The sequence below is a fragment of the Pecten maximus genome, chromosome 16 (genome assembly GCF_902652985.1).
Source record: "Pecten maximus chromosome 16, xPecMax1.1, whole genome shotgun sequence".
NCBI classification, from domain to species: Eukaryota; Metazoa; Mollusca; class Bivalvia; order Pectinida; family Pectinidae; genus Pecten; species Pecten maximus.
This window is the reverse complement of record NC_047030.1, coordinates 26,524,803-26,547,155: the sequence shown is the minus strand read 5'-3', so window position 1 is coordinate 26,547,155 and position 22,353 is coordinate 26,524,803. Positions and strand designations below refer to the sequence as shown.

Genomic DNA, 22,353 nt, shown 5'->3' with positions numbered 1-22,353 from the left:
CTACCGGACTACCGATTGAAAACTCAGAGTCAAAAAATGATTATTTACGCGTGTCGCAGTGAGTACCAATTTTATCAACGCGTCTTTTGATGTGTGTAGCAGTCTAAGGGTTAATAGGTCAGTGACCACTAGTTATCAACTGGAAACAAAATTTGTTGAGCAGACTGATGAAGTGATTTCTATAGAGCAAACATATCTCCAATACAAGCCTCAAATTAATACCTCTTGTGTGATGTCCAAATTGAACAAGGCAGCTTTCTGATAGAGAACTTGATGTATCTGGTAGTCAATTTCTCGAACAATGATCTGAAATCAGACAATAAACTCATCTAATTACCATATTAACCATTTCAATGGGAGATTCATATCACCACAATATTTTACCGAATCTCACTGAAACATAACAAGGAAACTATGGAACCTCTAATGTTCAATCGACTTTATGACAAGGCTAAGCGTATCCAAATATTTACAATTTAAGGAAATCAATTATCAAATAGACTTCACCAAACTATATTCATAATTTGTTTTTTCAACCTTACCATTTTTTTCCATCCTCTGTCTCTGCAAGCTATCATCAGGCACTGAGCAACAGCAGCCAAATCCCACGACAGTCGACTATAGTATGGATAAACAGTCTGGAAAAATCATACAGAAATCAAAACATCACAGTATGAAATCATACAGAAATCAAAACATCACAGTATGAAATCATACAGAAATCAAAACATCACAGTATATCATAAGATCTATTGTTGTTTGAAGGTCTATATAGTCCAATAAAAGGTGCTCTATTGTAAATGGTTTGTCACACACGTTGAACTGAGGCTGGTTTTCTCACTTCAATAAATAAGAAATGTGCTATGTAAGAATGGCCCATTTGGAAATGGGCAAGGACCACCTTGTCTCTAAACCTTTCGTTTTAGCAAGAACACCATTCATTTATGGTTGGGTTTGATAGGTCGTAAGCTTTTTTTCTTTGCAGTACGCCCAATTTTTTACTTTGCCATAGTGATATCATACATTTTATGAAGTGTTTAAAACTTGTTACATTGAGTTTAAAACTAGAAGGTGGTAATGAAATATCATAATCCCACTTTGGCAGCACAATACAATTCCACAGTTAGAGGTGATGTTAATGTCAGAATATTGAAGAAATGAATAGTTGTTTTCTGTCACAAGAAATTGTAGCACTGAGGTGTCAGAATAGGCAATATATCAGCCCAACCATGGCCTCATATACATGTTATAGAAGTAACAGAATTAACAAACAAAAACAACAAAACCAGTACAAAAATCCCCTGACATTTTACCACGTATAAAAGTCAATTCCAGTTTATTGTGTAATTTCAATAGATAACAAATAAATGGATACAAACCTTGTCTGTAAATTCTGCTTCATCTTCTCTTGTTGCTAAAGATGGCATTTGGTTTGCTGACAAATAACTAGCCATTTTCTTGGTGGCGGTGTTGGAACCAAAACCTATTATTCCTCTGACCTTTGTACTTGGATCCAGCTGTTTCAAAAATAACAATTTTAGCTGTTAGACCATGGGAGCAGACCAAAGTTCTCTTCAGAATAGACATAGCAGAAATAGAGTTCATAACATAAGAAATATATTCAACTTATAATTTGTGATTTCATGTAGAGTCTGGTATGTAATATGTAGGACAGACGTTCACAATGCTGAAAACAAGAATTAGAAACCACCTATAAAATATATTGCGTGAGATTAAGGACAAACAATATCTATGGTTGGATACGGATGCTACACATTGGACAGCCAGAAGGCCTCAACCTTATTTCATAATGCCCAATATCAAGACAACACCACGGAAGGTATCAGGAACCAGCAACAGGATACTGTGCATATTATGTTGAAAATCATATGCTTATTTGAGAAATTTAAGAAGCCATGTAAACATTTATACATGCAACAATCAAAACTTATAAGTGTAAAATACGCAAAAGATTGTATGGCAGGGATGCTGATTACAAAAGATAAGTAAAAAACGTTCATATCATGGCTATGTTGGTGAAGTCTTCAAAGACAGGGTAAAAGAGGATGTAGCCAAACCAGGAAGAAAAAGACCTACATGGTTTTAACAAAGGATCAGTTAAAAAGGTCGAAATTTAGAGTCAGACCAGCCAGGAGTATCATCCCCTTGGTACCCCAAAGTAAGGCACAGCCCATATTGGATGAAGCAATAGAAATGTTGAAACAGGACTTGGCTTTAAGTGACGTTTTGTAGAGCTCAGCATCAACCCCAAATATATCAGAAGAGTCCAGATTCGTAGATTACAGAAGTTTGAAATATAAGTCAGACTCAACATCCGCGATGTGCTTGGATGAAAATCACTTTGCTAATAAATTAGAATAATGTGTTGTAACTGTGAAGGATTTAAATTTCAGTGTGAATAACTAATACATAGGAATGTAGATGGACCTTTCAGATTGTCAATTTGAATTATCGACAGATTCTTTCTTTTTGAAACTAATACACTGCTGTGTCAGCCAAACAAAAGCATCAACAGCTACATAACTTTTATGTTATTGGACGAATTTTTAAGCCAAAGAAAATGCTTTTTATAAACAAGAATGAATTATTCAGTAAAAAGATCTTTGTATGTATTGAATTGCTATGTCACATCAGTTTTACTGAAAGACCCCCAGATGAGATTTCTCTGTCCTTGGAACATCCAACACAATTGTCATAAAAAAGGCCTAGCAGGCCTGTATCGGTCACCTGCTTCTAATACATGCTGAAAGTCATCATTAACAGTTTTAGTAGATCTGACCCTTGTGACCTTCAAAGTAGGTCACAAGTCATTGAATGGAACAAACTTGGTAGCTCTTCATCCCAGCATACAAAATGCTATCAGGTCTTTGTGACTGTTGGTTATAACCCTTTAAGCCCTGATGATGCATTAATGAATCACCGGGCCCGGGGACAAATGATGAATTAATGAATCACAGAAGTAGATTTTTTTTCTGCATTATTTTAGACGATGTTACAGTGATAAAAATTAAAACATAACTGCATGATTCTTACATTAATGAGATTTCTTGCAATGAATAATAAAACTGGTAACACATATTACCACTTAAAATAATAACGATTTATATATGACAACTAATTGGATAAGCACATCCAGACGGTAGATGGTGATCAAGACATCAACGAAACTGTTGACCTGGGGACTGCACAGTTAAGCTTGAATTTTGGATTGTTTCATAATATCTATAGAGTTTTGAGACTATCAAATACAGAGGAGCCCACTTATTTGCATATCGGTTATTTGAATATCCCGCTTATTTGCATAGAATTCTCAGGTCCCGATTTTTTTCTTCTTTATCTTTGTATTTTAATCCCGTGTATTTGCATCGACTAAAACACCGACTCCCGCTTATATGCATATAAAAATTCCAAAAAATCGAAAAGTTTGAATTGATTTTAGGGTATTTTTGTGATTTTCCCGTAATAAAAGTTTTATGAAAAGTGTTTCAACTTACATATTGATTCGACACGATGTACAACGTTATCTTATCATTGGTTCACACTTCGTCATTACAGGTTACGTTCGATGCATCGATATCGACATTAAGTTATTATCCAGACCATATCAGTAGCAATGTGCAGAAGAATTACTGAATAAAATATTTATATGCCTCATCTTTTGATGAGATTTGTTTATTTATTATAGCATCGATCCAAACCTGTGTTCTGTGCACTTGAACACTCGCTGAGGCAGGTTGCGATCACCATGATTGTTTACTAGGCGCGTTGCATTGTGGGGGCATATGTGTAATGAACGACAACTCTTTGTGTGTGTGCGCCATTTTCCAAAACAAACCCAAACGACAATACACATCTCACGGTCATTTAAGAAGTCTATTGCTTAAGCAGTTCATCATCTATGGTCAAACAACTAATATACTCATAGCAGGAACAAAACGCATCTCGAGACGATAATGAATGTTAATTGAAACGATGACATTGTACATCGTAGTGCCAACCCACGCGTGTATGACCGATATCCGACCCAGAGACTCTTGAGTGACGAGTAGTAAACGATGAAGTATATGCAAATATTTGTACATTTACAAAGAATAACAACCCATGTATTTCGTATTTACTCTTATATTTTAAATACTGTTTTTTTTTTAAATATATTTTTAATGCAAATAACGTAAACAATCATATAGCGCCCATTTTGAGTACCGACCTGACGATCTACATAGTGTATAAGAGGGGCCAAAACCCAACTCCGCCTATACGAATACTCCGGTTATTTGCATATTTTGTCATGGAAAAAGGGCTATGCAAATAAGCGGGTTGCTCTGTATCTGGAACTCAAACATTAAAGCCTTGTTGTATTTTATTATGAAATATTATGTCAAAATTTACATGTTTGCTGCACATATCTATGTTCACTCTGTATTCTTTTGTCATATGAATGTAAACAAACATGGCGGCAGACAGCACAAATCTATCAGAAGACTTGACCAGTGTTTTACTGGAATTTTAAGATGTATTTCAGGAAACTTCTAATGAAAGTTTAGCAATAGTGATTAGTTTGAGGGATATGAGCTGGATGATGTTGAAGAGATTAACCATCCTTTTGATGCCCAGTGTCCAGAAGAATAGAGATATGGTAGAATGTCAGAGAAGTCTAATTTCACTTTCACTGCAGACCCGAGATTGACCCTGCAACAAAACCACTTTGAAGATATCCTTTCTACAATGCGTTTAAAAAACAAAGATATGAAGCTGATTACCTAACCAGTCATCAAAGTCTTCCAGTCCATTCACACCTTAGGAAATGGAGTCCAATTAGCAACGAGATGAAAGCATTTGTGGGATGATCATTGCTATGGAGTTAGTGATGTAGACACATCTAAAAAGTTAAATTACTGGTCTACAGATCCTGTCGTCAGATATATTTTGGGACCTTGATGTCTAAGGACAACAATACTGCTCTATAGAGGGGGCAAGAGAACTATTCACCACTTGAAAAAGCTAATTGGCAGTCAGTATCTGAAGATTGTTGAATTGGCCATAAATGTTGGTACGATACCTTGGGGAGGGAATCTGCATTTCAGGGTGTACAGTCCAGACAAACCAACAAAATATGGCATCAAGGTATACATATTATGTGACTCAACAAATTGATATTGCTCAAGGGCTAGAATTGTTTACTCGGAGAGTCACCCTGCACTCTGAATATGGAGCAACTTATGATTTTGTGATGGGTCTGATTTAACCCTACCTGAACTACCTACACTTGGTTTGGCAGTCCTTGCCTAACACATTTACAAATACAAAAAGGATCATCCTGTTCCTCACTTTGTATTCAGGAGGCAGCTTGTAGCCCAGGTTGTTGAAGCTCTAGAGCGACTAGCCCAGAAGCCTCAGGACCACAAAGAGAAACCCTGAAATCCTTCAGCGTCTTGGTGTCAGACAATTCCCTTGTCACCTACCACCAACAGAGATACATGCCCAACATCGGTGCATCATTTGTAGTCCTGCTGATCAAGCAGAAATGTTCAAGATACAGAACCCTGGTGTAAATGTTCCAAACAGGATTGGACACAACACTAGTTTTCAATGTAGGCAATGTAAAGTCGTACTGTGAATCAACACCGTGCTTTGAGCTCTACCATAACGTCTCAAGACTATACTTTGTCATACAGAAGACAACATCAAACTGCAATCAGGAACCATGGACAGGAAGAGTGATATATACACTAAACACCCAAACGCTGTCAGATATTGATGGCATTTGGCACATTGAATTTTTTTGTCATCAGTGCTGCTATTGTATACATTTCCATTTAGGAGAAAACAACAACATATCATGTGTATATCTTTCCAAGATTCAAAAGAAACAATGGAAGAATAAAAAAGATCTCTGAACAAGCAAAAGATAATGTTGGATGAAAGGACGGGTATATAAAAGCTGTCAGCCATTGATAGATTAAAATCAATGCCTTTTCTACTGGACATTACATATCTATACCTTGCCTTGGTCAATCATCCCTTGGAATGCACTTGGGGCCTTGCTGCCATCTTTACCGACATCATAGCTATTCATATACAGTTCTCTCCCTTCAATTGAAAAAAGACTACTGCAAATTTAATTGATAAGACCAAATCAAAGAGCCAAGGCCACACATAGGTGTTGTGCATGAAGGATTGAAATAAAGGATTAAGGCAATAGTAGAGTAAAACTCACTTGTGTCGAACACGCTTGAATCAAATACATCGGATGAGTTGAATGTTTTGTTCGGTCCCAATTTTTTCCGTTCTTTATCTTAGTAAATTAAACACTGATGATTTACAAAAATTAAACTTAATGTATTAAGACTGATTGAATCCTAGAACATTTTTTTGTACATTTACCTTGCAACAAGTCTGGAAAATAACCATTAGCTAAGTCTTCTATTGCGTATGTGGCAAATGCATCAATGAACGGTCCTGTATCTGATGTAGCAGATGAGCCATAAGTATCGATGAAATTTCCAATATAGATCTTATCTGGAATATATAAACATTTTACAAAACATGCATCCAACATAAACATATTTATAGTTTTTAAAAGTAGAAAACTTGCACATGTATGGTTCATAGTCATATTTGAACCAATTCCAGTTTGTTTATAAATTCATAGTTGAATCAATTGTAGCTGTGTCATGATATAAATCCATTCATTTGTGGTGTTCACCTGTTTTTTGCCATTGCATTAAAAAAAACTTTTGCTGCATTTTGTTTTATTTTCTTTTAATTCCAGCATGTCAGAACATACATTTTTGTACCTTTCTGTATTTCAACTAATTACTTTTATGAAATTATTTCTGCATCATTTATTTGAAATACTGATTTTGATAAGATCAGTTTACATATTTGTCAAAGGTCTAAATAGTGAAAACATCATTACATGGAATTTTAGAGGAACAGTAAAAACTGGCTTTTAGTCTACAATTCTGCATCAACAACAAAAATCTTTGTTTTGGGAATTTTTTTTTATCCGAATACCTAATGACTGCCAGAAATTCATCATAAAGTGGATGTTTTCATGAAATATAAAATTCAACATTTTTACAACTTTAGGATTATATTGAAAATTATATACCCCCAGACTGTACCATTAGCCATATAAATTGGTAGGAAAGAAAATATTTGCTTGATAAACCAAAGAGATCTAACTTCATTACTCATAATATTACAAAGGACCATACAACTATTACAAAAGCTCACCTGGCGCTTTGGATCAGGTGAGCTAACAATTGATTTAGCAGAAAAAATGCTTACAAGTTAGATTATTTTTAAGGCCATCAACATACTTGTCACAGTGAAAGCATTGGTAACTGTCCCAGTCAAGGCTCCAGGTGTCACCAAGCTGTTACCAGCAAAAGACAGGACAAAGCCTGTTCCAACATCGCAGAAGGAGCCAGCAAACACAGCTTGTCCATGAGAGGCTGTAAAACTTTGGGAATCCGAGGATACACAGCCTCCTCCAGATGAGGTGACACTGAGAGTCTGTCAAAAGCAAAAAATTCAGTAACTTTTTCTGAAACAAGAGATCCCAGAGCACCCATCATTGAATGATCTTTATTGGGTTTTAGATATTAAGACTGATATTTTCAATACATCAATGATTTGTAACAGCGATACCTCATATCAAATCTAAGAGGCATCCAAGAAGGACTTTCTGTGAATTAAAAATAGCAATGTTTTTAACAGCTAGCCATTTTGTTTTCTGGATCAGACTCAAAATCAAATGGACACAACCAGAGAACAATGTAATTTGTAAACCTACATATCTAGTTCTAAAATATTTCAGTCAATTTGTCCCTTTTTGGCTCAAAACATTAGTTCCTTGGAGTCAGTCTGTGCCAGCATATACTGATAATTCTAACCAGGATTGTACTTGTTACAGGAAAGCCTATTGGTACTCCACTTTATCAACTGAGATAAACAGACCTCCTTAGTGATAAGCTAGAAAGCAACCATATCAATTTATGCACAATTTACAATTAAAACCTGTTACAATACTGCCTCATTTTTCAAACGAGTTTACTCCCTAACAGTGATCATCTCAGGTTCAAATCAACATTGATTAACTGATACAAGTCTAAAACTCTTGTAAAAATCAATTGTTAAGTTTGTGTGTCTCCTTTGGAATCCTTATGCTAAATCTAATTAATTTAAATTAGTTAATTTTTAGGTGTGACTTGAGAAGATAAGATTATTAAAATTTCATTCAATTTGATATATTTTTGCCCCACCCATCAGGCCTCTAGGTGTTAGTCAAATACATGCATACCATCAAAATACCATCACAAACTGATTCTTTTAAGTTTGCAATATTTCCAAAGGGAATTTTACAAATTATAATGCTCAAAAATGTCAACAAAGATGACAAGACATAGTGATTTGAATATTAACCCACAGTAGGATGATAGTAACCTAGAAATAAACCTACTTTTAAATCATCTTGTACTTATAAATCATAAGCTCATCATCCGATACCTAGTTGACTTGGTAAAGAACATAAAAGACTAAAACCTGATATTTTTATTCTTCAACCTGGTTAATTTCCCTTCCACTATCAAGCTTCTTACTGACCTTCTTCAATGGTCAAATTGGTAACATATATTAACTTACAATTTTTCTTATTTTCTAAATACAGTGGTCAGATGACATATTGACTACTATGACATTACAGATATATTACCAAATTGGCATCTTGACCAGACCAAACTCTGTCACCAGCTGAATCTCGTAATTCCAGTATAGCAGCATCTTCTATTGGGAAGTTGGCACCAACAGTGCTTTTTATATCAGCAATATTCAGCAAGTTTATAGAAGCTGCAGTTTGTTCTGTAAAAATAAAAGACATTTTTATTTTTTCCAATCATCTTTGAAATATAGGTAAACCAGGACATCAACTAGAAATCTGCAGAAAAATGTAGGGGAAATCTCTGGACAAAAATCAAATACTGAAATTAACAAATGGCAATTAATTTTGCAGAACGAGATTAAAATTCCAGTGAGGGAAACACAATCATATACCATGACTACAAAAGCTACCAATTGCATGATTCAAAGAAATCAGTCAAATGATGTAGATCTCTGGATAAATTATTTTACCAAATAGCTAGTGAAAAGATGAGCATACTAAGTATTGCTACAGCAATGCATGTCCCGTAACGGCTCTCGTTAGCAATATTACAATTCTTTACAAGATTTTGAAGTATGATACAAATCCCTTAAGTAATGAAGTCTCTAGGGTGATGACAATAATGTTCTAAGAATTGTAATGGTAATCTTGACCCGACAAACCCTAACACTCATATTTGTTAAGGGAAGAATGAACATAAATTAGAGTGTAGTTTGATGAAAATCCCTCAAAGGAACCCACTAGAACACTGGAAAGGATTCTCTCTAACAAAAAAATATATATAATGGTCCTATGTAATCGAGTAAGTAAAAATCCCTAGAGGAAAGAAACCGATAGAGTGCAGACAAAAGATTTCCTTACAAATAGTAATGGTGACATTGACCTTCAGATGTAATGGACCCTTGTATTTTATTTTTATGTGATGAACATCACTTTACAAATGAAGCTAAAATAGTACATATTGTCCTTTATCCTTGTGTGAAGTACCCAAAAGCCCTAGAGGAATGAAGCAGCTCGAATGCTGCTAAAGGATTTCTTAAAAATAGCAACAGTGACCTTGACCCAAAATTCGTGTAATGCTTACCTTGTCCAAGATATTTTATCAATGTGTGAAGTTTCATTAAAATCCCTAGAGCTCTGATAAACTTCGTTCATAAGCACAAGATGGACGAAGAGGAAACATATAACCTATATAAGCTATAATGTACCTGTGACAGCGATACAGTCGGTGATGTAAACTCCATTATCGTCTGTGCCGTTGATGTAATATCCATTAAGTCCATTGGTTAGGTCATGTATATGTTTCACCTCATTCATTGTAGTTGGTAACCTGAACAGAGGATATCGAGGCATGGTTAGGGTGATGTTTAGGCGAACACAGGAATGGACATCCAGCAGACGCACATCTGTGAAGGAGGCAATTCCTCCAACCGCCCTTTTTGTAATCAGCTTGTTGTGGGTACTCTTACTCTGTACCATGTCAGTTCCTCCAAGTCTCACCTAGAAAATAATGAGGTGTGATATTGTAGCACAATTCAAATCAAACAAGCATACTATAATGAGTATTGTACTGCCAAAGTAATGCATGTACACTGTAATGATTTGTAAAGTTTGGTGTTAATTTGGGAATGTGGTTAGTTTGTAACTGATTTTAATGTAATATAACACAAGAAGTATGTTTGTAAAGAATTATATAAACTGAAAGTGGGATTTTCTAAAAATAGTATTGGTGACCATAAAATTACAAACCTTAACTTCGTATAGTCCTTTATAAGCATCCAACATTTGATCACAATCCTTCAAGGAATAAAGCCACTAGGGCACTGACAACCCTCGATGTTTAAATGCATGTATGCCTACATAGATTTGTTCCCGAGCCAAATCACTTTCAAATTTACTGTCTAAGTTTGGTAATAAGTTTCCAGAGAGTTCAAAACTGCGACAGTAATATTGCATCAATACAGGAAGAAACTTACGTTTTCATAGAAGAGCATGTTTCGATAACCATTGTCATGATACATAACAGACAAGCCTTCCATCCAGGCCACTTTGATTGTAACATCAAGCGTGGAATCAAGGCCGGAAGTTATCAAATTTCCACTGCCGTCTAAGATGTGTACATCTATATTGAAACCTTTATTGGCCACTGTTGAGGCTGGAGGTGGAGTTGCTAGACTTATATTCTGGGCATTCTCTGAAGTAAAAAATATAAATCACATTAAAAGTTACACAATGTCAGACATTGATCATTCCAACTATGATATTGTAAAGTAGAAATACATCATTGTGAACATTTCTATTTGTTACCTTCAACATGGTACCTTCAATTACAAATAACATGACCTTTGTATGAATTAAATTTACAAGAAAAAATAAAGTTCAGTGATTTATGACAATGAAGTTGGAAATGTCTGTGTCCAACCAGGAGTTTCAAAAAGGTTTGCCCACTACTAAATTATCTTCATCAGTTCTATCAAAGACCTGGAACAATGGGGTATTATCATCAGATTAAGCATGATTGCTTCATTGCCAGTGAATGCTTAAAAAAAACAAGAGGCCTATGGGCCTTAACGGTCATCTGATTTTTGAAATATTTCAGTAAATTTGAATGAAAGAATGAATTTCAAAAAACAAATAAAACAAATGATAGTCAAAAATGTGATTTCCCTATAACTATAGTAAAGTTTATCCCCTCCCATGGGGCAAACGCGAGACCCCAGGGCTAGGAAATTCACAATTATGGTAAAGCACCTTAAGACCCTTCAAATTGTGAAGAGTATTTAATTCTACCTTATTTGGGTTGTAAGAAGAAGATTTTTAAAAATTTCAGTTAATTTGACCCTTTTTGGCCCCGCCCATCAGCCCCTGGGGGTCAGTCAGGGCCAACATGTACATACCATCAAACTGTCATCCCAAGCTGATAATGTTATCGAAGTTAGAATAAATTCCAATAAAAATTCAACAAAAAATAGTCAAAAATGTGATTTCCCTATATAAACTATAGTAAAGTTTACCCCCTCCCCAGGGGCAAACGTGAGACCCCAGGGTCATGAAATTCACAATTTTGGTAAAGCACCATAAGAGCCTTCCATCTATGAAGAGTATTTGATTCTAACATATCTGAGAGTAGAGAAGAAGATTTTTGAAATTTCAGTCAATTTGACCCTTTTTGGCCCCGCTCCTTCAGCCCCTGGGGGTCAACCAGGGCCAATATGTACATAACATCAAACTGTAATCCCATGCTGATAATTTGAACCAAGTTAGAATAAATTCCAATAGAATCCAACAAATAATAGTCAAAAATGTGATTCCCCTATATAAACTATAGTAAAGTTTACCCCCTCCCCAGGGGCAAAAGTGAGACCCCAGGGTCATGAAATTCACAATTTTGGTAAAGCACCTTAAGACCCTTCCATCTATGAAGAGTATTTGATTCTAACATATCTGAGAGTAGAGAAGAAGATTTTTGAAATTTCAGTCAATTTGACCCTTTTTGGCCCCGCTCACCAGCCCCTGGGGGTCAACCAGGGCCAACATGTACATACCATCAAACTGTCATCCCATGCTGATAATTTGAACCAAGTTAGAATGAATTCCAATAGAAATCCAACAAATATTGGTCAAAAATGTGATTTCCCTATATAAACTATAGTAAAGTTTACCCCCTCCCCAGGGGCAAACGTGAGACCCCAGGGTCATGAAATTCACAATTTTGGTGAAAGCACCATAAGAGCCTTCCATCTATGAAGAGTATTTGATTTTAACATATCTGAGAGTAGAGAAGAAGATTTTTGAAATTTCAGTCAATTTGACACTTTTTGGCCCCGCCCACCAGCCCCTGGGGGTCAACCAGGGCCAATATGTACATAACATCAAACTGTAATCCCATGCTGATAATTTGAACCAAGTTAGAATGAATTCCAATAGAAATCCAACAAATAATAGTCAAAAATGTGATTTCCCTATATAAACTATAGTAAAGTTTAAAGCAAACGTGAGACCCCAGGGTCATGAAATTCACAATTTTGGTAACGCACCTTAACCCTTTGCCACATGTAAGCGCCTCTGGACGCCTTTACCCCTTGCCACATGTAAGCGCTTCTCGACGCCTTTGCATTATCTCCATGTAAGCGCTTCTCGACGCCTCTGCGTTATCTCAATGTAAGCGCCTCTCGACGCCATGCCGGTTCGGTAAACTTAGACATGGAAAATCCCATGATTGAGAGCGACACCTATCTGGAAATCCCTGATACTATTTTAAGAAGATATCAATGCATCGACCAATCAGATTTGTACACGTCATTCATACGAAAGTTTTTGAATAAATTAACCTAGAAAGTGTGAGTCATGAGTGTAGAAAAGTGTGACAACAACGAGGCGTGATGGCGGCTGTGGCTACGATTTTGCGCGACGTTTTTGACGACGATGATGATAATTTACAGTTCGATGGCTTTGGACCTGAATACATTGAGTCAGATATTGATCTTAACAATGTTCTAAATGAACCCTTCCATCTATGAAGAGTATTTGATTCTACCATATCTGAGAGTAGAGAAGAAGATTTTTGAAATTTTAGTCAATTTGACCCTTTTTGGCCCCGCCCCTCAGGCCCCTGGGGGATGGGGACCATATAATTCACAATTTAAGTTGAACTTTAGCCATAGAAGCTCCCTGCCAAATTTCATTGAATTTGGTTCAGTGGTTTTGGAGAAGAAGTTGAAAATGTAAATTGTTTACAGACGGACGACGCACGACGACGGACAAAAGGCGATAAGAATAGGTCACTTGAGACTTTGTCTCAGGTGACCTAAAAAACTGTTGTAGGTTCAATTAAGGCTAGTGTTGTGTTTACCTGTGTGAGTGTGTCTGACTCATTGAGTGTTTGTCACTTACATGAGGGAGCATACTTTATTTGTATTTTCGGTCGAACAGAGGCAGTTATCATCAAGTGAGGACAATTTTCATCACCGTCAATATTTTCATGAGTTTTGAAATGTTTCTTGTAACAAACATAAAATATCATGTCTATGATTTAAGATCATTCATTGATAAAACAAAATATGCATTTAAACTTTTTACAAATAAATAAGCCATCCGGGCAAGTTTCATCATCGGAAATGTTTCGGGTTTTTACATGTGCTGCCCGAGGTTTCATCAAGCATCAAATTACACAATGTAACGTATGATAATACAATTACGGTATCTATAAATATCAGATAAAACTTGGAAGAAACAAATCTGATCTTTTAAAATTGAATTTTAAATTTAGAACAAACAATTGGGTCTTCTAAAAGACAAGATTATTCATTTTAATTATGTAAAACAGATGATAACTGCCTCCAAGTGTACCAAATGACAATGCAACAGTTATTGTCAGGCCCATTTACAGCATTTAAGAAGCCAGATGTACATAGAACGCAGGTCAACTTAGCAGACACTGCAGAACTTCACATATATATATCACAAACATTCCAATGTTTGCTTTGAGATTTGGATATTGACAGGATGATGTAACCCTAATAGTGATGCAAGATCATCAGAAAATTATGATGTGAAGATTATTAAAATATTTAAACGTTAATATTATCTATTTGGAGACTTTGTTTCAATGAAATAAGGCCAGGAACATTCCCAAAACGAATACTAATATATTTGTTTAATGAAAACTACAACAACTGACGTTAATACCCTCCATTACTCTATTAACCCTAGTCATGCTGCATTGTTTGCTATTACAGGGGCACTCAGTGCTGAATTGTTGAAAAAAAAAAAAAGAAAAAAAAAAAATTAAATTGATCTCAAAACATTCTTGAGTATGTTATCTAAATGTTGGAAACCATTTTGAGTGAATTCATGATGATTTTACAACCTCATGCTATATGCAAAAATGACAACATAAACACCAAAGGAATTTCAATCTTGAATATTTTATATTCTTTTTTTCAGATCAAGTTTTTAAGGAAAGAGCACAATTTATTGTTGACCTTTCCACAATTAATTGAACATTCCTATGCATGTATGCTCACATACACATGTAAGTGAAAAAATAGCTGAAATAAAACCCCAACTCTCACCAAGTATACAATGTTAGGTAATTCAAGGGAGATAACCATTTTTTGAAATATATACTCTGATGTGTTTAGTTTACAATATCATTGTTAAAAGATATATGAAAAGGAAATGAAAAAAAAAACTTATATTGAACATATTTGCTGTATTACAATGCAAATATAAATGTACAACAGGTCTATAATTTGTGTATTATCTGAATACTGGATCATTGGTTATAAACACATCAGAAATGGCTTACACTAAAGCATATAATCTAGCGTAATGATACATATCGCATATACATCAATTATTTATCAAAGTACATTGATTGGAAATCTGATGACCCATCTACTCTTCTTGTCCAGGTTGAGTGGCAAGTTTAAGTCTTTTATATGCCAATACAAACTCGGCCTTAGTGTGGTAAAGTTCAAAACAAGGCTCCACACATAAGGCCACACAACACTGTTTACATTGGAATGTTGTTTCCCTGCCGAGTCGTCTTGGTGTCTCAAGTCCTGGTTGCTGTGCCCTATAAACCTCGGCCTCTCCTGGCCCACAGACGACACATCGCCTTCTCGCTGCTGTCTTGGTAACTGTTGGAGGAAGACGACCGAGAAAATGCCTAGCTGATAATCATTGGAGGTTGTCTCCTGCTGTCCTCTTCCTGCCTCTTGATTCCGGCCCAGTGACATCAGACTCCATGACCAGCTGACGGACAACTTCCCTTCTGAAATTTTCAATTTGAAATTTCATTGTTAACTCTTTCCGTACTCACGACGACTACAGACGTCACAAAAATGTGCTCTTGTATCCTTCATGACGACTACACACGTCACAATTAACATGCCTTCCATCCTTTGTGACGACTCAAATCGTCGTAAAACATCGCGAAAGATGTTGATATTACTTGCTGGTTTAGCATAGTCATACGAAGGAATTGACACGGAAATGATGTTTTTAAGAAATAAAAAGCAATGTAAATATTGTATTGATGGTATATTTTACGTACCAGAAGCATAATTCATTCGTTAAGATTGTCTATTTCAAAGAATTCCGCCGGTTCATGCCGAGCTGTTTACATAGCTACAAAATGGCGGCCTCAAATTTACTTTCGTTTTCTGCGAGATTGTTGAGGTGTTAAACACAATAAAACAATTAAAAACGATAATATATATATAATTGAGTAACGTTTATCATCAAAATAAGTAAGAAATACGTAAAATATTTTTACACACCGAAAAAACGATGTTTTGGCTGCGTGATTTCTTGCACATGTGTGACACATGTGCCGATTAACATGTCATTTCCCGCGATTCTGCCTGGTGATTTCGCCGTATTTTAAAGGAAAAATTGGGTAAAAGAGTTTCCGTACTCAGTACTTGTTCCATATGATAAACTTCATTTAATATTAAGCATTATACAACAGTAAAAGATCAGTAAAAGATCGTTTTATCGACGTCTGATGTGATAGCCATATGCTCCAATACACAAAGGACCTACCCAGCATTCACTTCCGGTAGCGACCGCGAAATTTGAATGAGTACGTAAAGAGTTAAAGTCACAATAATGCTTATATATTATTAGTACCAAAACATACTGCAACATATGTACACTCAGTAAATACTTATAAGTTATATAATGTACAGGCATGACTTTCAGGTACTGGCTTCTGACAATAGTCATTAGAAACAAAAAAGGGGATTATTTCCTTCTGAATTGTTAAAATACATATTCACAATACAATTATCCATACCAAAATTAAGGATTCCACTGGTCTATAGATATACATAAATAATATGTCGCTACTTGTCTACGAAATAAAATTTGTGATTACAATTTAAAACATGCATACCAAGTTATCATTATAATTAGAATGTTTAATCTGCTTCCTTTATTGATTTCTAAAATCTTTATTTACAATGTTGTATTTCAAATTTCATTACCTAAATACCCTGTGAAGAACTGGACGCCGAGTGGTTTCTTTGTAGATAACATAGGCGTTCAATACCGCAATTCCCAGGACATGAAAGAACACCTTCTTCCACCACTTCAGTGTGCGTCGGTCAAAGCCGCTGTACGAAACCATTTGGTCACATCTGTTGATAAAATGGAATGTTCTTTATTCAAGCTTTTAAGAATTACTGTGATTTTAGCTCCAATTCTGCAAGGATCACATTATTTTTTTTAATGTACATAAAAATCCTACAATCTATTCATTATTGACATTGATAATCAAATAGTTCCTCAAATATCAAAGATGAATTTTTGAAAAAATTTCAATACTATAATTGATGTTATATGAAAACTAATAATGACTGAGTCTTAACTCCAATAGGCTTACAAGTATAAATAATTCTTACCTATCAACTGCTCCCATGTACTTGTTGTAGCTAAGCACACAGTCAGGTCTGAGGATTCGGTTCCCATCCTTGTCGCGCTTCCCAGTATCTGTCATCACACCTGAAATAATTTAATTTATAGATGTCCTTACAATACTCGATCAAAGCAGAAAATAATAAACCTAATCATTGCATTGTCAACAAACACAGATTAAATCAGACAAATAACTTTTGACAGGTTAATTAAATTTGCCATATATCCCAGATTACATGTAATATATATATATATCACCAGGAGGTTTAATATCATTAAATAAAACACACTTGTTATTTTAAATAGCACATGTACAGTACGATATAAGGTATAGGTATAATATTGAAATTGGTATCAGTTGAAACATTAAATGTGAAATGTAGGCCTAAAGAGGGTCAGGCATTTCAAAATTGCATACCAGCTGTAAACTTATGTGATTAACAGTGTTAAGTATGTTTGCATACCTTCATGAATTGTCGTCAGAAGGGAAACTTCTTTCTTGTCTGAGTACTTCAATGCAACCAAAGTCCCATTATTAAAAACTGATATTTCTCCCTTCGCAGGGTGTGCATTCTTCAGTGCCATGGGAACTCCTCTCCTATTTGATCGCAATGTGCCACAGGCCAGTGTTGCATTCATAAAAAGGTCATAATACAGTTGTGGGCTGCTGTAGTAATTATCTGTATATAGGTGATAACCTTTGTTGAGGTACGGCTGAAGTAAACGCATGACAATGTCATACGTTGTGCCATGTCCGCTGCTGTCAGGCTGGGTACCCTCACGGCCTGTGTATAGCTCCAGACGACTGCAGTATCCGTTGGCAGAGTCACACAACATATACAACTTCAACCCATACTTAACAGGTTTGTCTGGACTATACACTCTGAAATTCAGTTTACCCCTCCAAGGTATCATGCCCTCATCTATGGCTACATTCCTTGTGGGATTGTAGCACTCCTCGAAATTCCTCAGAAGTTGAACAAATGGTGTCCAGCTTCTGCAAGGGGGAATAGCCATCAAGGCCTCTCTGCACAGCAGTGTTGTTATTGGATAGATGAAAAAAACTCATTATATTTAAAAATCTGTCTCTTGACATAACAGTATGGAAAAAGGGTACACTTATCACCTCGTTGGTGGACCAATAGTCTTGAATGTCTGCCTGTCTCAGAAGGCCCGTTGCAATAAGCATGCCAAAGAACGCTTTCATCTCCCCCAATGACGTGGGAACCCATTTTCTCAATCTGGAGTGTTGTGGAAGGTCAATATGTGCCTGTAAATACTGATCAGCATATCTGTTCGTCTCAAGGACAATGATATTCAATATAGCATCAGGTAAAATCTTCTGAACGTAGTCGACGTATGCCCATGTCTCACCTTCTTCTGGGGGATTCCTCACACCAGGATCTCCTAGGAACGTCCTACCAGACAGGGGTATGCCACCTTGGACCCAGCTTTCGTCGTCAAATCCATTCTGATGATCTTCTTCGTCTACATCATTTATATCCCATCCCTCAAACTCTTCGTCGCTATCATCGTTTTGGAAAATTTCCTCAAAAAGATCCCGGTTTTCCGGCAAAACATTCGCGAGTAGGGAATCCCCTTCAGCCATATTTTGTAAACAAACGGCCGTCTGATCACTCCTACGATTATTGCTATTTTTAACACCATTTGCCTATTAAATTACTCCCAAACAATGAATGAAAAATAACAACATAACAACTTTGTATAATTCAATCATTTAATTTGATCTTTGATCCGAATAACCCTTTGCCACATGTAAGCGCCTCTGGACGCCTTTACCCCTTGCCACATGTAAGCGCTTCTCGACGCCTTTGCATTATCTCCATGTAAGCGCTTCTCGACGCCTCTGCGTTATCTCAATGTAAGCGCCTCTCGACGCCATGCCGGTTCGGTAAACTTAGACATGGAAAATCCCGTGATTGAGAGCGACACCTATCTGGAAATCCCTGATACTATTTTAAGAAGATATCAATGCATCGACCAATCAGATTTGTACACGTCATTCATACGAAAGTTTTTGAATAAATTAACCTAGAAAGTGTGAGTCATGAGTGTAGAAAAGTGTGACAACAACGAGGCGTGATGGCGGCTGTGGCTACGATTTTGCGCGACGTTTTTGACAACGATGATGATAATTCAGAGTTCGATGGCTTTGGACCTGAATACATTGAGTCAGATATTGATCTTAACGATGTTCTAAATGAACTGTCAACAGATAACGAGTCCGAAAATGAGGACGAACGGCGACTTGTACTGCCGCCATTACGTAATGTTGACCGAGATTTTTCGCCGATCACAGTAAATGATTTTGTTAGGGAAACGGGGCCAGTACTTCCAGAAACTTTTGATGTTGATACTGCAAGTCCCATTGATTATTTCTACCTTTTCTTCAATGAGAATCAGTTTTCCACCATAGCTCGACACACTAATAACTACGCTCGCTGGCATTTGAAAAACGAAGGTAGATTTGACCCAAAATGGTCGGATACACATTCCTTCGTCGCGACATCGGATATAAAATATTCTAGGCTTAAGCCTGAACTGTTGAAATACTCTTGTGAAAACTTTAAAAATTCAGTTTGCTTCATTTGAGAGTTAATGTTGAATCATTTCATGTAAGGAATTCAATGAATTATAAATTACATTGTCAAAATATTTTGAAATTTGTCTGTTCTGTTTGTATACAGCTGATTTCGTGGTTATGTGTTGTTGGTTTTATAAAGAAAATAGCACAGAATTAAAATTTAAGAAATTCTTAACATAATTCTAACTTACTAAAAATGTCTAAAACAACTATTTCACTTTCAAAATTAGGTTTAGAAAAATTAATCAAAACAAAGCTTGATTTCTCAAAAACTGCCATTGAGATGGTGTATGTATATTTCAGTCAGCGCGATAATGTTGCATTGCAACAATGTATCTTTGCACTATTGGCACAGAGTGCTGAAGTGTTATAACCTGCATGTGGCAAAGGGATAAACAACGATTTTACAGTTTTGTTTGTATTCGTCAAAACAGGTAACTCCGGTGTACACATATTACGATGACGTAACAACATTTAGTGTATCAATTGAGACCGAAACAGATTCGATTTACAGCATTATAAAACATTCTGTACATTCACATGTAATTCGTAGTTACAAATTAGATGTGTATATTACGTACGTGCACAAAACGTCGCTGATTAAGTCCGAAACATCGTCAGAGAACCGATTAATACAGGAGCACCCTGTTCTGATACTTGCCGACATGTGCGCGGAAGTGAGGTCATGATAGCACTGCGCTTGTTCAAAGTTTTATTACTTTGCTTCCGGGCGGGATTCCTTAGCTAAAAATACTACACAACCGAGAAATTCGCCGTCAGTTGAGAAACTATGGCACCGTTCTTAAAAACCCTGACGAGTTCGGTATTTACATTTTACACACATTATATTGACATTCTAACAAAATTGTCGATGAAAAGATTACTTCCAATTCGGATTAATTTTGATATTATCGGCATCCCAAAACATGAAGCGACATTACGTAACACAGACCGACTAAAGTCTGTTTCAGCACGAGCCCGAAGAACCGACTATAGTCGGTCATAGCATGACTAGGGTTAACTTTATGCCAGACCTAGCTTTTTTAACATTTTTTTATTGATGAGCTCAAGTGATCACAGTGTGCGAATATTGTTCTGGTAACATGGTATCTATATTACATACTCAAGGTTTTCCCTGACTCGCTAAAACCTGCATTTTGACTCCTAAAATTGCCAAAGGACTCCAAAAATTGATAGAGTTTACAACATATTAATGTGATTGGAGTCCCAGGACTCCTAAATTTATTATATTTGAGGGTGCCAGGGAAAACCCTGCATGATACTATAGTTTCAATGTTACATACTGTAGTATCAATATTACATACACAAAATTTTAAGAAATTTAAGTTGATTAGCAATTTAAATGCAGCTAATCAATCAAAATGAAAAATGAAAATTTTAACTACTGTACTTTATTTCTTCCTATTTCAGCTAAGTTTTGGTGGAAAATTTCTTTAACATGAAATGCAACATTGACACGATGAAGGATCTTGTAATTTGTACAAGTTGTAACTTCAAAACCAATTTGTCTTTGAAGTGTTTGATAAGCCAGTACATAACACTATCAAATATCAAGACACCCTACAATGACAAACTTATAAAATTACTTGAGAAAATAAGTATTGTTTAATTATGAAAAGTTGGTGTCAATGTTAGATGCAGTAAAAGGGAATTTTCTTTGCATAACTCTTTTTTTGACATAATGAACGAAGTATCATCAGAGCAATTTTCACCAACTCAATTAAATTTCAATTTCCAACTCAATACACACTATATATATGTCCATTAACAAATTCTTGCACACATCTATAAATGGAAGACATAGTCAAAATTGCTTTTTTGACTAATCACAGGCCTCAACTTTTTTCAATTGAAGTCAGTGTAACCGTTAAATTTTCCTGGTCAGTTTAGTATTAAGTTTGAAGTTGGAATAACCTGTTAACAATATGTATTGATGTTCAAAGTTAATTTGCCTTTTACAAGCATGCTCTGCAAATTCTGCATTTCATGACATTTTCCCTTTTGAATGAACAACTGTTCCAGATGTTTTTCGTTTTCATATCCATTATGCTGTCTTCTTGGCCCCCTTACTACATGTCTCGTTCAGTCAGAAGCATTGTGTGACATATAGCTCAACAAAACCTAAATAACATGGAATTTTAGATACATAGTACAAAAATAAAATCCTGGATTTAAGCCTCTTTTTTTTTTTTTTTTTTTCACAATTTCCACAAATGATATTGTTTTACCAATCATACCACAAGTATTTTTATTAAGAGATACCAATGACTAGCAGAATTGCCCATTTTTACAAACCCAGCTAAAAATCCTGCCAGTCAGAATAGGTCTTGCACAGCACATATCTACTGTAAATCTCATTACCAGGGATTTTCTCTGATTAAAAAATGAATGGATCATTTTCAAGAAAAAGAACTATGTGTAATATATAGGATCATTTTCAAGAAAAAGAACTATGTGTAATATATAATCTATGGGCCATATATAGAAATTAAAAGGATTTTTTCTGGGTCATTCACGATATATTGTGGGCCAATGGCCCCTCCGAAATGATCCCTGAATCAATACTGTAACAGAATCCCAAATTATAACAATTTCATAAACATCTAGTATGTCTTAC

At 35.8% G+C, this 22,353-nt stretch overlaps 1 protein-coding gene and 1 long non-coding RNA gene across 2 annotated transcripts in view; both read right to left on the bottom strand.

Moving 5' to 3' along the window:
* Positions 1–22,353, bottom strand: part of LOC117314655 — a 94,860-nt gene that overhangs the window by 50,820 nt on the left and 21,687 nt on the right. The window contains exons 4-12 of the mRNA XM_033868731.1: positions 10,663–10,880; positions 9,895–10,186; positions 8,741–8,886; positions 7,347–7,542; positions 6,406–6,540; positions 6,023–6,111; positions 1,380–1,517; positions 543–638; positions 223–306 (exon numbers count right to left, since the gene is read on the bottom strand). Of these exons, the coding sequence (XP_033724622.1) occupies positions 223–306; positions 543–638; positions 1,380–1,517; positions 6,023–6,111; positions 6,406–6,540; positions 7,347–7,542; positions 8,741–8,886; positions 9,895–10,186; positions 10,663–10,880 (1,394 nt within the window). The remainder of the gene's footprint in view (positions 1–222; positions 307–542; positions 639–1,379; positions 1,518–6,022; positions 6,112–6,405; positions 6,541–7,346; positions 7,543–8,740; positions 8,887–9,894; positions 10,187–10,662; positions 10,881–22,353) is intronic.
* LOC117314656 lies at positions 14,648–22,338 on the bottom strand. The gene is made up of 4 exons (XR_004529559.1): positions 20,113–22,338; positions 17,098–18,875; positions 16,681–16,833; positions 14,648–15,464 (listed from the first exon to the last, which is right to left on the bottom strand). It is a non-coding gene; the product is annotated as an uncharacterized LOC117314656 (long non-coding RNA).